General features: G+C 38.7%; 1 protein-coding gene across 1 annotated transcript in view; it reads right to left on the bottom strand.

Moving 5' to 3' along the window:
• Positions 1 to 799: 799 nt before the first annotated feature.
• The window catches only part of Nsun2 (tRNA (cytosine(34)-C(5))-methyltransferase Nsun2), a 61,090-nt gene continuing 45,440 nt past the window's right edge, over positions 800 to 16,449 (bottom strand). Inside the window, exons 6-7 of the mRNA XM_076193129.1 lie at positions 10,834 to 10,984; positions 800 to 1,395 (exon numbers count right to left, since the gene is read on the bottom strand). Of these exons, the coding sequence (XP_076049244.1) occupies positions 1,028 to 1,395; positions 10,834 to 10,984 (519 nt within the window). The 3' untranslated portion in view covers positions 800 to 1,027. The remainder of the gene's footprint in view (positions 1,396 to 10,833; positions 10,985 to 16,449) is intronic.

The following is a 16,449-nucleotide window of genomic DNA, read 5'->3' as shown; positions in this document are numbered from 1 at the left end:
TTGTTCCCAGGCTGGTGACCTAGCAAGAATGGAAGGTAGATGGAGCTGGGTACTGCACATGCATTTCCTCAAAGAATCACTTGTGTGACCCACACAGCCAGGAGGTACAAATGATTCCCTGGGGTATTGTGCAGGTCAAGGGGTCGTGAGATAGTATGAGGACACCTCAACAGATATGTTTTTGTTTTGTTTTTTTCTTGAAAACCAATTGCATTAAAAAAAAACTCTTAATTTTGTAGATTTTTATATTCCATACACCATATAACTTTGATAAATTTTGAACAATTATTTTAGATAGAATTTCAATATTTTTGAGATTCAATTTCATGAAAAATCAAGACGTTACGGATTTGATTTTTCATGCTGTAATTGACTCCCATTATATCCCAAAGTCTTAGGTTGGAGGGCCATCCCCTCTCTGAACTAGCAGACCAACCCCCTTAAAAAGTGATTTGGCATTCCTCTACAATTGTCTTGTTAATATAGAAGGATGATGCATGATTGGTCCATGAGAATGTCATTAAATCTTCTCATTTGGTTTTAAATTTACTTTGAATGGATGTGGACTGGAGTTGTTATATGGAAGTAGTGAAGGTAAACCAGCTCAGGCTCTCAGACCTTGTGAAAAAGCTCTACCTCATTGCATTGCTTCTGACCTAAGCAGGATGGTTGGGAGGAAAGGATGACCCTTCATCCACAAAGCACTGAAATAGGAGGGGTAACTAAATGGGCTTCATTTGTTTATATGTTTTAATTTTGCCATCCCCTTTGGTATATATAGGATATTAAAAATTCTGAGTAATTTTATAAATGTAATACTTTAGTCTGCTTCACTGGCTTAATGAGGATTTTAACATTAGCACAAGAAGTAGACCACTCATAGGTACAAATCTTACACTAACATATAAAAATCATCAGCTCTTGAAAATAAAAAATAAAAAAAGATTAATTATTTTGGAGGAAAAAAAAAAATTCATTCCAAGACATTAAGCCCTAAGACCGTCAAACTCCACTTAAACAACCATTATCAATTTCCCTGGGTGGTATTTTCTATACTCTCAGTGTCTTCAAAATACTCATTTTCCTTTTCTTTAATAGTGTTTTGTGTTTTCTTATCATTTCCATCCAACATTTCATCTTCATCTCCATCCTTATCTTCTGCCTTTTCTTCAGGTGCTTCCACTCCATCATCTATTTCCATTTTTCCATTCTTTGTCAATTTTTGCAACTGAAACTTGTTTTTTTCATACTTAGATGCATCTGCTCCCAGTAGACGTAAGTGATGCATTCTCTCATTTCGTGCAACATAAGCTCGGACTGATTTGTTGCCTTTCCACCCAACAAGATCTATACTGATGTCTCCTTCCCTGTATGTGAAAGCAGCACTTCCAGTCTCTGTAAATACAGGAATCAAGTTACATATATACATATACCAAAGGCTTTTTCCCACTACATGGGGGGTAGCCAAAAAGAAAAAGGCATAGAAACCACTCCCACCCATTCCATTTCCTATATATTCCACTACCCTCCACCCTCCTCCCTCCCTCTTATCTTGGCACCTCCTGGATGAATCAAGTTACAAATCTTAATCACATTCTTAACTGAAATTCTCTATATAATCAATCAATCAAGTTACAAATCTTATTCATATTCTTAACTGAAATTCTCTATATAAATAAAATGTATGTACCACACTGCTATTGAGCTTTGCACACAGTGTAGAAAATATGCATACCATCTATACAGACTTTTATCAAGAACTACCCAACATGGATTCAAAAAAGGGACACTCCAACACCATACTGCTAGCAAACATCTCCCAACAAGTGCTGGAAGGATTCAACAAGAAAGCCCCACCAGAAAAAATGGTCATGGTAGTTAGTGATGTACATGACTGCAGCTGAGGCTGTCACCTTTGCCCTGTGCTTTAGGTGTTGGGGCAGATAACAGTCACTATTAGGAATCAAAGAAAACTGTAAGATCTTAACCCACAACTAAGTGAATGTGAAACCAGCTTACTTTCTATTATACCACCAGTGCACACACAAGCATGGCAACTGACAAAGTAACCTGCCATACAAAATATATATATATATATATATATATATATATATATATATATATATATATATATATATATATATATATATATGCAAGCAATCACATCACCGTGATACAAAAATGCAAAATAACCACAGGAGAAGGAAACTTGTAGACAGTAAGTACTTTCATATATTACATCTTCAGACTAAATGACAGAGATACAGAGTAGGGTTTAAATATAAGTATCAGGTGGCAACCATAGCGGGGGAAGGGGGGAGACAATACAATGTGAGGAAGTGGGATGACCTTACCCCTATCGACCTGACCAACACATAAGGGTCAATCTGGTGGAAAGATCGCGGTGACCATTTGGGTTATCAATTTATCACATTTAAAATGGCCATAGCTTAAGTTTATATTTTTGTCAAACGTGCCTGATATTAAGCAAGATTCTATTATATTTCTTTCTTGCAAGCTTTTTCCTTTAGCTAAAATTGTTGCCTTAGACCAATCAATATGATGGTTGTATAATGATTTATGTTGGAATAACACATTATTTGGAGTTTGAATGTATTTACCTAGTTGTACGGGACAAGAGCTATGCTCATGGTGACCTGTTTTCTTATCACTCCGAACACATCCAGTTTATTCTTAAAATCTTGTATAGTTTTGGCACTCACAGTTTCTCCATCAATCACTCTATGTGGGAAGCTATTCTTTTTCAAATCTCTTCTGAAACTGTCCTTCTTTAGCTTCTTTTTGTGTCCTCTTGTTTCTCTTCTGTCCCATTTTAATAAGTCATCTCTATCAAGAATATCCATCCCTTTCATAATTCTGTCAATGGTCAACAAATCACATCTTTCTCTTCTCTGTTCCAGTGTTGATAGATGTAATTTCTCCAATCTTTGTTCGTATGTCAAATTCGATAGTGTAGGTGCAATTTTTGTCGCTGCTCTCTGAATTCTTTCTAATTTTCTTATGTGCCCATAGTGTAGCAGCATACTCTAGTTTAGGTCTTGTTAGTGTAACCACTATTTTCTTTACCATTTCTTCATCAATGTAGTCGAAGGCCACTTTCATTGATCTTAATAATTTACAAAGGATTACAAAGGCGGAGCATACCAACAGGAGACCTTTTGATCCATATCTAGGTCGGATGCAAAAAAAAAAAATCATATTAATAATATTGACATGTTTATCAGGTGTCAAGTCACTTGAGATAATCACTCCCAGGTCCCTTTCTGAATCAACTTTTTTGACTTCCTTGTTTCCAATTTTATATTGACCCGATATTCTATTTTTGCTTTTTCCAAATTCTATTATGCTACATTTCTTAATGTTAAAGTTCATTTCACTCCTCTGACTACATTCCCATATTTTGTCCAGGTCTTCTTGTAGCGATGTGCAGTCTTCTTCTGTGCTTACTCTCTTGAGTAATTTGGCATCGTCAGCAAAGAAGTTCATGTAACAATTCACTCTCTCATCCATATCGTTTATATATATGGCAAACATTAAAGGAGCTAATACAGAGCCTTACGGGACACCACTCTTAACAACTTCCCAGTTCGAATTTTTGTCTGTAAGTGTAAGTACCACTCATTTTTCTCCCACTTAAGAAATCCTTCATCTATTCCAGTAGTTTACCTTGTATTCCTCCTATTATTTCAATTTTTCTTACATATACCAAGGCTTTTTCCCCCTTACTAGGGAGGTAGCCAAAAAGGAAAAGGCATAAAATCATTCCCACCCATTCCATCCCTGAAAACACTCCACACCCCTCCACCCTCCCTCCCATCTTAGCACCTCCTAGATGACGGGTCATCCCTGCACCTTGTCCACTGCCCTGGGTCAGAAGCATTGTCGCAAGACACAGCACATCCACAGCAAGGCCGCTTCAATTTTTCTTATTAACTTTTTATGTGGTACTTTGTCAAAAGCCTTCTGCAAGTCCAAGAAGGCGCAATCTGCCCAGCCACCTCTTTCTTGTATCATCTCAATCTCGAGTAAAAGCATATTAAGTTTGTGGTACACGATCTTCCACTTTTAAAGCCAAATTGTTTAGGGTTTAATATTTCATTCTCTTCCAAGTGTTTGATCCATTTGTTTTTGATAACTTTTTCCAATATTTTTGCTACTGGGCTTGTAAGGGATACCGGTCTGAAGTTTGTAGGATCTTCTTTGTTTCCTCCTTTATACATTGGTAATATGCATCTTTCCATTCTTGTGGTACCTTTCCTTCTTTGAGTGAAAAGTCTATTTGTCCATCAGTTCATCTATACCCTCTTTCAGTATCCAATTTGCAATTTCATCTGGTCCATGCAATTCCCTAACATCTAGGTTTTTTATTTGGTTTCTTATTCCTTTCTGTGTTACCTTTATTTATTTTATTTTAAGGGGTCTTTCTTGTCCATCTTCCCAAATTTGTGAGCTCTCAATTGTAAAAACAGACCTGAAATGTCTGATCATGACTTCTGCCATTTCTGTGTTTGAGATGAGGTGTCTGAGAAGTATAATAGGGGTTACTAGGCTGGATAGAGTAAGAAATGTGGAGGTGAGGACGAGAATGGAGGTGGTAAGGGAGTTGGGAGATAGGGTGGATGAAAGAGTATTGGGATGGTTTGGACACGTGGAAAGAATGAGTTAAGAAAGACTAGTAAAAAAGGTATGGAAGGCAGATGTGGAGGGAAAGAACACGAGGGAGCAAGCTAGGATGAGACGGATGGATGGGGTAAAAGGGGCTTTGGGGAAGGGGGGAATGTCTGTTGAGGAAGAATGGGAAAGGACAGAAGACAGAGGTGAACAGAGAATGGTTGTATATGGATGATGCTGTGATGCATGAGGTGGAATGGGTGGGGGTGAATGCAAGGGTAGTGGGTCAAGGATTGGTGAAAAGTGGGAGATAAGCCAGTTGTTTGCTGATGACACTGCGCTTGTAGCAGGTTCAGAGGAGGGATTGAGGAAGTTAGTGACAGAGCTTGGGGAGGTGTGCGAAAGAAATTAGTTGAAGATAAATATGGGTAAAAGTAAGGTGATGAGATGTACAAGAGGAGAAAGTGGCAGGAAACTGGAAGTGAGTATTAAGGGAGAGAGACTGGAAGAAGTGGATAGTTTTAGATACTTGGGTGCGAATGTGGAGGGAAAGGGAGTGGAGGTAGAGTGTAGATTGGGAGAAGCAAGTAAATGCCTTGGGGGATTAAAAAGTGTAATGAAAAATAGATATTTGGGAATGGATGCTAAGAGGATATTGTACGAAGGAGTGATTGTGTTGACAGCACTGTACGGGGCAGAAACATGGAACATAAGAGAGGAGTTTGAATGTATTTACCTAGTATTATACAGGAAGGGGAGCTATGCTCGTGGTGACCCGTTTTTGTATCTCACAAGATCAAGTTTGTTCTTAAATTCTTGTATTGTGTTTGCACACACTATTTTTTCATCCAATTTGTTCCATATATCTATAACTCTTTTGTAGTTATCTTTTTTGAGTTTCATTGCATGTCCTCTTGTTTTTCCTATGTCCAACTTTAATAGGTCCTCTCTATCAAGGCATTCTTTACTTTTCATAATTCTGTAGATGGTTAGTAGGTCCCCTTGTTCTGTTCTTTGTTCCAGGGTTGGCAATTCCAGTTCGGCCTGTCTTTGTTCATATGTCAGGTTTGAAAGTGTGGGGGGCATCTTTGTCGTTGCTCTTGGTATTCTTTCTAATTTTCTTATATTCTTTTTTGTACTGGGTGACCATATCAGCACTGCATATTCCAGTTTTGGCCTTATCAGTGTTTGTAATATTTTCTTATCATTTCCTTATCCAGGTATTTAAAGGCCACCTTTATTGATCTCAACAAATTGTATGTTTCTCCGACTATTTTATTTATATGTTTATCTGGCGACATGCCTTTGGTGATGATTACTCCTAGGTCCCTTTCAGAATTTACTTTCTTTACTTCTTTTCCATCAATTTCATACTGTCCTGATATTCTCTTCTTGCTTTTTCCATATGCAATTATACTGCACTTCTTAATTTTGAATTCTACCTCCCATCTCTTGCTCTACTGAGACTTTGTTCAGATCACTCTGTAATGAGTCACAGTCTATTTCAGAGTTTATTCTCTTTAATATAATTTTGCGTCATCTGCAAAGCAGTTCATGTAACTATCATTGTCTTCTTCCATGTCTCATTTCTTCCCATTTTGAATATTTGTCTCTGAACACCACTCTCATTTTTCTTCCTTGTAGGAAGTCCTCCATCCAATTCAATACTTTTCCATGTATGCCTCCTATTGTTTCCAGTTTATATAATAATTTTCTGTGCGGTAACTTATCAAATGCCATTTGTAAGTTCAGGAATACACAGTCTGCCCAGCCATCTCTTTCTTGCAATATATCTATCAATCTTGAATAGAAACAAATTAAATTAGTGATACATGATCTTCCTTCTCTAAATCCAAATTGCCTCAGGTTCAGTATATTATTCTCCTCCAGATATTTTGTCCATCTATCTTTAATGATTCACAAATTTTAACTATTGTACTCATTAGGGACACTGGTCTATAATTTGTTGGGTCTTCCTTATTTCCCCCTTTATATATTGGCATTTTTCCAGTCTCCTGGTAGATTTCCTTCTTTGAGTGAACATTCAATTATTTTGTATATTTTTCCTGTTAGTTCGTCAATACATTCCTTCAGTATCCAGTTTGCAACTCCGTCCAGGCCAAGCTTTAATATTTGATTCCTTATTTCATTCTGAGTAATATCTAATTTCTTCAATGGAGGAAATCTTACTTCAATTCTTTGATCACATTTTTGTAGATTTTTTTTCCTCTTTGGTGAATACAGATTTGAAATGTTTGTTCATAATATCTGCCATTTCTATATCTTCTGAGATGAAATGCCTGAGAAATATGATAGGGGTTACTAGGCTAGATAGAGTGAGAAATGAGGAGGTGAGGAGGAGAACAGGGGTGAAAAGGGAGTTGGGTGATAGGGTGGATGAAAGAGTATTGGGATGGTTTGGCCACATGGAAAGAATGAGTGAAGAAAGATTAGTAAAAGAGGTGTGGAAGGCTGAGGTGGAAGGAGTGAATATGAGGGGGCGACCTAAGATGAGATGGATGGATGGGGTAAAAGGGGTATTGGGAAAGAGGGGAATGTCTGTTGAGGAGGGGTAGGAGAGGACAGAAGATAGGGTTGAATGGAGAATGGTTGTGTATGGATGATGCTGTGATGCATGAGGGAGAGTGGGTGGGGGATGGGGGGTGAGGGAGTATGTATGGGAAATAAAATGACGCAGCCTGAAGGGATTTCTCCCTGTCTTCCCCTTTTCTACATGAGGGGATGGAGAGGGGGGGTTGCCAAATTAATGAAGCGGCCTTGCTGTGGATGTGTTGTGTCTAGCGACACTGCTTCTGATCCAGGGTAGTGGGCAAGATGCAGGGATGACCTGTCATGTAAGAGGTGCCAAGATAAGAGGGAGGGAAGAGGGTAGTGGAGTATGTAGGGGATGGAATGGGTTGGGGTGGTTTCTATGCCTTTTTCTTTTTGGCTACCTCCCATGATAAGAGGAAGAAAGCCTTTGGTATATGTAGGTATGTATTTATATTTACCTTCAACTTTCTCCTATTGCATACCATCCTAGTTTCCTTCAGTCCCTCGTTTGACCCTGCCACAAGTACAGTGTCATCAACAAACAACAACTGGCTCATCTCCTCTTCTCCATTTTCTTTAATCATCTCCAGTCTCCCATCCATAACCCTCACCTTTACCTCCCACATCACCCCATCCACGTACACACTGAACACCCATGGCAATATGACACATCCCTGTCAAAGTCCCACCTTTACTTCACACTACTAGCTCTCTCCATTGCCAATTCTAATACAGGTTCTACTACTCTTGTAAAAACTCTTGACTGTTCTTAACAGCTTTCCTCAAATCCCATATGACTGCAATACATCCCACAGTGTCTTTCTGTCTACCCTATCATAAGCCTTTTCCAAATACATAAAGGCCCAAAAAACATCTTTACCTTTTGGAAAAGCTTTCTCACATACCTATCTGGGGTATGAACTGTATGTCATTATGCAGTATAAGTTGCACTGTAGCATGCAACTAATACTTTAGGGACTATACAGTATAGGGTAGCCCTACAGACCAGAGCCACAAAACATTTTGTCTATGTTAGTGGAAATCTTTACTCCGAGATATTATGCTACTTTATTGTACTGCAATTGTCCCTCCATTGTGCTCTCTCTCCCTATTTATATACTGTCCTGTACCACTTCTTTGAGTAGATATTTCCATTTTTGCCTTTGTTCCCTGTGGTAGGGGTAAGAAAGAATACTGCCACCGAGTCTTCCCATTCGGGTTGTAAAGGTGGCTAAAATGGGACAAAGTAATGGGACTAAGTGTCCTGCCCTCTGTAACCCTAAAAGGTACATTCCTAAGAGAAGTCAAGGCATAAGAGGGTCTGGGAGTTTTCCAAATAGAACCCTGAGGTTTGGGTTTTTTAATATGTGTGGCTGTGGTACAGATGGGAGTAAAAGGGAAGAGATAGGCAGTATGTTTGTGAGAAGTAAAATGGATGTGTTGGCATTAAGTGAATCTAAATTGAAAGAGTGGAGCGATTTTGAGCTTGGGAGAGTAGTGGGGAGGGCATTGGGAGTAAGGAGAGGATGAGGGAGGGAAGAAGTGGCTCTACTATTAAGTATTTACCTAGTTGTATTATATGGGAAGGGGAGCTATGCTCATAGTGACCTGTCTTTGTATCTTTCCGCATCTTGTTTGTTCTTAAATTCTTGTATGGTTTTTGCACAGACTATTGTTTCATCCAATTTGTTCCAGACATCCACTTTAATAAGTCTTCTTTGTCAAGGACTTCCATCGCTTTCATAATTCTGTAAATGGCCAGTAGATATCTTTCTCTTCTTTGTTCCAGGGTTGGTAGTTCCAGTTTGGACAATCTTTGTATGTCAATTTTGACAGTGTTGGTGCCATCTTTGTAATTGCTCTTTGGATTCTTTCTAATTTCTTTATATTCTTTTTTGTGCTGGGTGTCCATAGTGTCACAGTGCACTCCAAGCTTGTTCTTATCAGTGTGATAAGACCAAGATTGGAGGTAAACATGTGGTGAAGTGGAGGTTTCTTCAAGGTTAATGTGGATGAAGGTAAAACTGGGAAGGGAGTTGTGGGTCTTTGTAAGCACATATAGGCCTGGTAGTGAGAAGAGTGTAGAGGAAAGGAAAGATTTTTGGATAGATTTAAATGAGTACTTAGAGGGTTTTGAGAGGAATGTCAATGTAGTGGTTTTGGGAGATTTTAATGCTAGCATAGGGGGTGAACCTATAGCGGCTGGAAAGTGTGGAATGCCAGGTAAAACTCATAGTGGAGAGTTAATGGTGGAACTGTGTTTCAAAAGGGAGTTGATGAAAGCTAACACATTGTTTAGGGAAAAAAATCAAGCTCAAGTACACATGGGAGAGTGTGGTGGATGGATGGATGGGTGGTTGATAAGGCATTAATGGACTATGTAGTGGTATCCAGGAGAAGAGTGGGAAGAGTTCTGGATGTCCATATTCTTAGGGGAGAGAGTGGGGGCATACCTGATCATTTTTTGGTGGAAGGTAAGATGAGAGTGGAGGATAGATGGAGAAAAAGGAAAAGGGAGAGGTATTTAGAGTAAAGTGTTTATATGAGAAGGAAAAGGAGCAGAAGTACAGGAAGCTGAGATAATTGTGGGTGGTGAAGGATAAAGTACAGATAGAAGTGGAGGAGGAATGGGGGTGTTTCAAGGAAGGAGTGACAAGGTGTGCAAAGATGGTTTGTGAAACAAGGAGGAGATGGGAGGTAATAGAAGGAAGGGTAATGAGTGGCGGGATGAAGTGAAGAGGGTGTAGAAGAGGAGAGTATTCATGCACTAGTTGCAAAGTAGGACAAGAGAAACATATGAGAGGTACATGATAAAGGAGGCAAAAAGCAGAACATATGTAAAATGGGGAGGAGTATGACAGAAAAATTTGAAAGTAATAAAAAGATGTTTTGGAAGGAAGTTAAGAGAGGAAGGAGAGGCAAATCATGTAGAGAAGAAAAGGTAAAAGGAGCAGATGGACAGATGTTAACAAAAAAAAGGAGACAGTAAGGGGAAAACTGGCAGAGTATTTTAGAGAGTTGTTGAATGTGGAAGATAGAGAGGGATTGGTGGTAGCAGTGGGAGGTGCTTAGAAAATGATGGTGATGGGAGAGGAAAATAGAGGAAAAATAAGAAAAAATAAGGTGCAAGTACTTTTGCAAATGATGAGAGCAGGTAAAGTATTTGGGTTAGATGGGTCTTATGCAGAGTGTCTGGAGAAGGGAGGTACAGTAATTGTGGACTGGCTAGTGAGGTTATTTAATGTGTGTCTAATGAAGGGTAGAGTGCCAGAGGACTGGAGGAGAGCCTGCATAGTTCTGCTTAACAAGAGAAAAGGGGACAAATGTGAGTGTAGTAGTTTTAGAGGGATCAATTTGTTGAGTGTATTTGGGAAGGCATATGGTAGGGTTTTGAGAGGATTAGTAGAGGAACAGAGGGAATAAATGGTGAGGAACAGTGTGGGTTTAGGAAAAGTAGGTGTCACATGGATCAGATTTTTCTGGTAAGGCAGAAGTGTGAGAAAAAATTATGTATACTAAAATCTAATATTTCATTATAAGTGCATCATGACTACAGAATTTACTCATGTATATGGGAAAAAATCAAGCACAATACAATGCTATAAACCATACAAAAATGCCTTTGTCCTGCTCTAATTTAATACCAACCTAATAAAGCACAGGCCCTCTGTGTATCAGCATGAAGTGTTGAAATTTCTGGAGGTAATTCCATGTCATTGTTAAGAAGCATCACAATCAGATCTTCCTTCTTTACCTCAATCTTTCGCTGGGTATGCAATGGTAGAAATACCTGACAGCCCTGAGGAGACATTAGAAAGCTTAGTCATACAATAGCCAAACATCTGGTGTACAATAGTAGAAATACCTAAGAAACTTGAGGGACATTAGAAGGTTTAGTACTATACATACATACATACATATATATATATATATATATATTAGCTTCAATACATAACTATCATTTACTATATGTATATTTATAAGTGTATAACTATATATATATATATATACACACATATATATATATATATATATATATATATATATATATATATATATATATACATACACACATGTGTGTATATATATATATATATATATATATATATATATATACATGTATATATGTATATATGTATTATATATGTATATTGTATACATACATTACAGTGCTTGTCATGGCATTATGACAGCCCCCCACACACTAAACACAAACACATAATAAGACCGAAACTAGAATATGCTGCATCATTGTGGGCACCTATCACAAAGAAAAACATCAAAAAATTAGAAAGAATCCAGAGAGCAGCGACCAAGATGGCACCTACACTATCAAATTTAACATATGAACAAAGATTGGAGAAATTACAACTGATAACACTAGAACAGAGAAGGGAGAGAGGTGATTTGTTGACCATCTTTAGAATTATGAAAGGAATGGAAGTTCTTGATAGGGATGACCTATTAAAATGGGACAAAAGAGAAACAAGAGGACATGCAAAGAAACTAAAGAAAGCCAGCTATAGAAGAGACCTGAAAAAGAACAGCTTCCCACACAAATTGAACAGTGAAACAGTGCCAGAAATATACACAGATTCAAAAGCAAACTAGATGTAGAGAGATACAAAAACGGGTCATAACAAGCATAGCTCCAGGCCCGTAAAATACAACTAGGTAAATACATACCATAAAAATATATTTGCACACTTGCCAAGGTTGTTGTCGTTCCCTAGACTGTCTGTCCGAGCAGTCCCGTCTCCCCAAGGAAGGCCATAGCCGAAACTGGGTTTTCCCACAAATCCTTTATAGAGTGTATGTTGTGTTGTTTGGGGCCAATCAGTTGGGGGCCAATCAGCAGCAACCACCCCTGGCCATCAGCTCTACGCAGATGGCACCGATCCCCAAGGAGGAGCTACACCTACCTGGGGGAGTACCACTTGCCAAGGTTCTAATACTTGGTGCTGCCTCCCTTACACTTCACCACATCCCTCATCCATTTAGGAAGACTCTCACACAAATTCCTGAGGGTCTGGGGAGGTATATTAATCCATGTCTCATGTACAGCAGACTCAAGCCATGAAATAGAACTAATATCCTTGCCAATCACACTTCACTACACTATTGACCATAGGTTTTCAAAGGGGTTCAGGTCAGGGGAAATGCCTAGCTAGTCATTAAAGAAGCTCACATCACAGTCCTTAAGCCACCCAACTACAGATCTGGCAGTGTGGCACAGTGCACCATCCTGCATAAAAACTGTAGCCCCACACTTGTCAAATGTATCAGGTAAATTGTCACACAACACCTCCAGATAATTATATTGGTTTATATACTGGTTTTTGGGAGAGCACTATAAATTCACCAACACTGAACAGTGAAACACCCCCAAACCATGAGCCAGTCTGGGTGTTTGGTGGTCCCACAGGTGTACTGTGGGTCTAGTGGGTTGCTACCTCTGGCCCAGTACACATGTCCACCATGGTTACAGGTGACAGTGAAGGTGGCTTCATCACTTCAAAGTACCTCAGACCACTGTTGAGGAGTCCAATTACGATATCTAAGTGCAAAATCCAGCCTATGTTTCTTCTGCCACTTGGTAAGGATAGGTTTCTTAACCTGCTGGTGGCTACTGTAGCCCAGCTCGGCCACCCGCCTGCTGACTGTTCTTATGGACACCTTAGAATGCAGACAAACTTTTTTTTTTTTTTTTTCAATTCTCTAGCATTTATGGTAGCTGTACTCTCTAGCTGCTTTCTGAGCACAAATTACATACAGATGTCTTCTTCAAGGGGCCAGGCCAAGGTTTAGCAGACAGTAACTCGTCACCACCGTTAGCCTTGAAATGCTTCACCCAGTTTCTCATATATTGCTCACTCACACCAACATTCACCACTATTTCTCTTGTCTGAAGCCCAGCTTTGTAAAGCCCTATGATCTGAGCTATAATTACAGGCATTAATGACTTCTTCTTACCCATAGTCACCAAGATAGACCAGAAACCAACGGAAACCGAAACAAAAGATGGGGCAAATGAGAGAACAAAGGCACAACACTTCCTCTCACCACAGCAGCCACGTGGGCACTGAGTCTGTATGTGGTGTTTGTTGGGAGGCAGTGACGTTGTGCTAAGGGCTGGGACCCGGCATAATTCTATGACAGAAGCAGACCCCCCTGTATGGCAGGCCATTGTTTTTCGTCACAGCATTATGTCGCAGTGCTAGCCCAACATAATGCCGTGACAAGCACTGCATATATGTACATACATACACCAAAGACTTTTCCCCCTTAGGAGGGAGCTACCCAAAAAACAAAGGCATAAAATCCACTCCCACCTATTCCATCCCCATATACTTCACTCCCATTCACCCCCCTCCTTCCCTCTTATCTTGGCTCCTCCTGGGTTACAGGTCATCCTTACATCTTGTCCACTGCCCTAGATCAGAAGCAGTGTCGCAAGACACAGCACATCCACAGCAAGGCTTCTTCATTAAATCAGCAATCCCCCCCCCCCTCTCCATCCCCTCATGCAGAAATGGAGATGGGGAGAAATCCCGTCAGGCTGCATCAATTTATTTTTCACACATACTCTTTCACCCCTTTCCCTACCCACTCCTTTTCATGCATCACAGCATCATCCACACACAACCATTCTCTATTCACCCCATCTTCTGTCTTCTCCCATCCTTCCTCAACAGACATTCCTCTCTTTCCCAATGCCCCTTTTACCACATCCATTCATCTCATCCTTGGTTGCCCCCTCCTGTTCACTCCTACCTCTACCTTCCACATTTCTTTTACTACTCTTTCTTCACTCCTTTCCATGTGTCCAAACCATCCCAATACTCTTTCATCAACCCTATCTCCCAACTCCCTTTCCACCCTCATTCTCCTCCTCACCTCATTTCTCACTCTATCCAACCTAGTAACCCCTATCATTTTTCTCAGGCACCTTGGCTCAAACATCTTTGTCATAGTGACAACACATATATATTGGCACTCCTGAAATATATATATAAAAAAAAAATCTTAACAGTGATACAATTATAGAAAACCTAGAGTTTGATATATGGACAGGGGAGTGCTCGTGGATATCCAGAGTGATTAATTTACAACATAAATAGTGTGAAATTGAAGTGAAATGGAAGAAAGTGAGGATGGGCCAGAGAAACCACACAATGGAAGTCTGTTATGTTACAATGTAAATGTGTACCCAGAGCCACCTACCTGTGCAAGAGCGAAGCAAAAACCATAGGTTTAAGATCACCAATAGGCACAAAAAGGTTTCTACTTGATAATGGCGATGAGGGTCATTTCTCTGGATTTAGTGGGTACATAAACAAGCTCTTTAGTAGAGTTATGGACATAGAGAGGGGTATGAGAAATAGGAGCAATTTGTGGAGGCAGGAAACTGACAATCTACAGAAGATGAACAAAGATGTAAACAAGGAAGTAAATGACTTAAAAAAAAGTAAACACAGAAATAAAAGATGAGTTAAGTGCCCTAATAAAAGAATTGGCCAAGGTAAAAAGTGAAAATGAGAGATTGAAAAATAATGAAAACACAAATAATGAGACCATAAGGAAACAGGTGGATGAATGGATAAAAGCAATGGCCATGGAACCAGGAAAAACCATAAGAAAAGACAATTTGCAACAGCTCAGAAATAATTGGAAAAAAGACAAATAAAAAAAAATAAAAATTGTTCATCAGCAAATGCAGGACAGAGCCGAAAATGCTGTTATTAAGGTAATTAAAGACAAAGAAAACTTAGAGATTCAGTAGACAAAAAAAAAAGTGTGTAGTAATATATGGTCTAAAGGAAAAATATATCCCAAATTGGTTCCTGAGAGATTGAGGACAAAGAATTGGCAAGAAATGTTATAAAAGTAGTACAAGATAAAGAACAAGAAACAGAAAAGGAAATAGAGGAAGTGCACAGAATTGGTAAATATGAAGAAGGAAAAGGAAAATGTTGACCAATAAAGATTAAATTAAGGTCACAAATGGCAGAAGAAATCTTAGCAAGAATAAGAAAATTAGCATGTAACGAAAACTATAAATATATATGCATAAAAAGAGGCATGAATGATGAGGAAAGAGAAAAAATTAAGACATTAAGAAACAAAGCTTAAAAAAAAAAAAAAATAAAAAAAAATGAGAAAAGAACAGAGACTAAGACAACACAGTTCTATTGGAGAGTATGAGTATTAGATATGAGACAAAAAATTGTATAAAGAAAAAAAAAAAAAAAAAAAAAGTAATGGGAATTGTGGAGACAAAATTAAGGGGTCCACTAGTACCAGTGGTGGTCATGAATTATAAAATCACTGGCTTAGAAATAAGGAGAAACAAGGTGGAGTCATACTCCTGGTTAAGAAAAATTGAATTGTGACGAAAGTTACATATGAAGAGAACAGGGTAGAGATGATCTCAATATGAGTTATGATAGCAACATGAAAAGCAGAAAGTTTGCAGTGATTTACGTGACCCCAAAAACAAGGGCTTGAAGAGATAGAGATTATTCCATGTTACAGAATACGAAATCTTCATTAAACAAGATGCTAAAGGATGGAAACAAAGCAGTAATCATGGGAGACTTTAATTGCAAAGAAATATTTTGGGAAGAGATGAGAGTGAAAGGTGATGATCAATGGGGAAATATATTACTCGACATGACTATAGAATATACAATGATACAATGGGTAAAAGAAAACACTAGATTTAGAAATAATGAAAAACCATGAAGACTAGATTTATTATTTACATCAAAACCTGAATTAGTAGACAAAATTGATACAAAACACCAATTGCAAAGTGACCACATACTACTCGAGTTAGAACTAAAGGAGGAAATATATATAAAAAGAAATGAATAACAAAGAAAAAGAAGATTGATGTACAACAAAATGGACTTTGAAAAACTTCTGATTTTTTTCTTATAGCAAACTGGAAATTTTTTTACAAGAAACACAAGTGGAAGAAAAATGGATGATTTTTAGATCAGAGGAGGGATTGAGGAAGTTGGTGACAGAGTTTGGGAAAGTGTGTGAAAGAAGGAAGTTGAAGATAAATATGGGTAAAAGTAAAGTGATGAGTTGTACAAGGGGTGAAAGTAGCAGCAGACTGGAAGTGAGTGTTTAGGAGGAGAAACTAGAGGAAGTGGATAGTTTTAGATAATTGGGGGTGAATGTAGCAGGAAAGGGAGGAGTGGGAGTGGAGGTAGAATGCAGTTTGAGAAAAGCAAGTAAATGTCTTGGTGGATT

The sequence above is a fragment of the Oratosquilla oratoria genome, chromosome 11 (assembly GCF_046742065.1).
Source record: "Oratosquilla oratoria isolate Oo_2021 chromosome 11, ASM4674206v1, whole genome shotgun sequence".
NCBI lineage: Eukaryota > Metazoa > Arthropoda > Malacostraca > Stomatopoda > Squillidae > Oratosquilla > Oratosquilla oratoria.
This window is presented reverse-complemented; position numbering and strand designations above follow the sequence as displayed.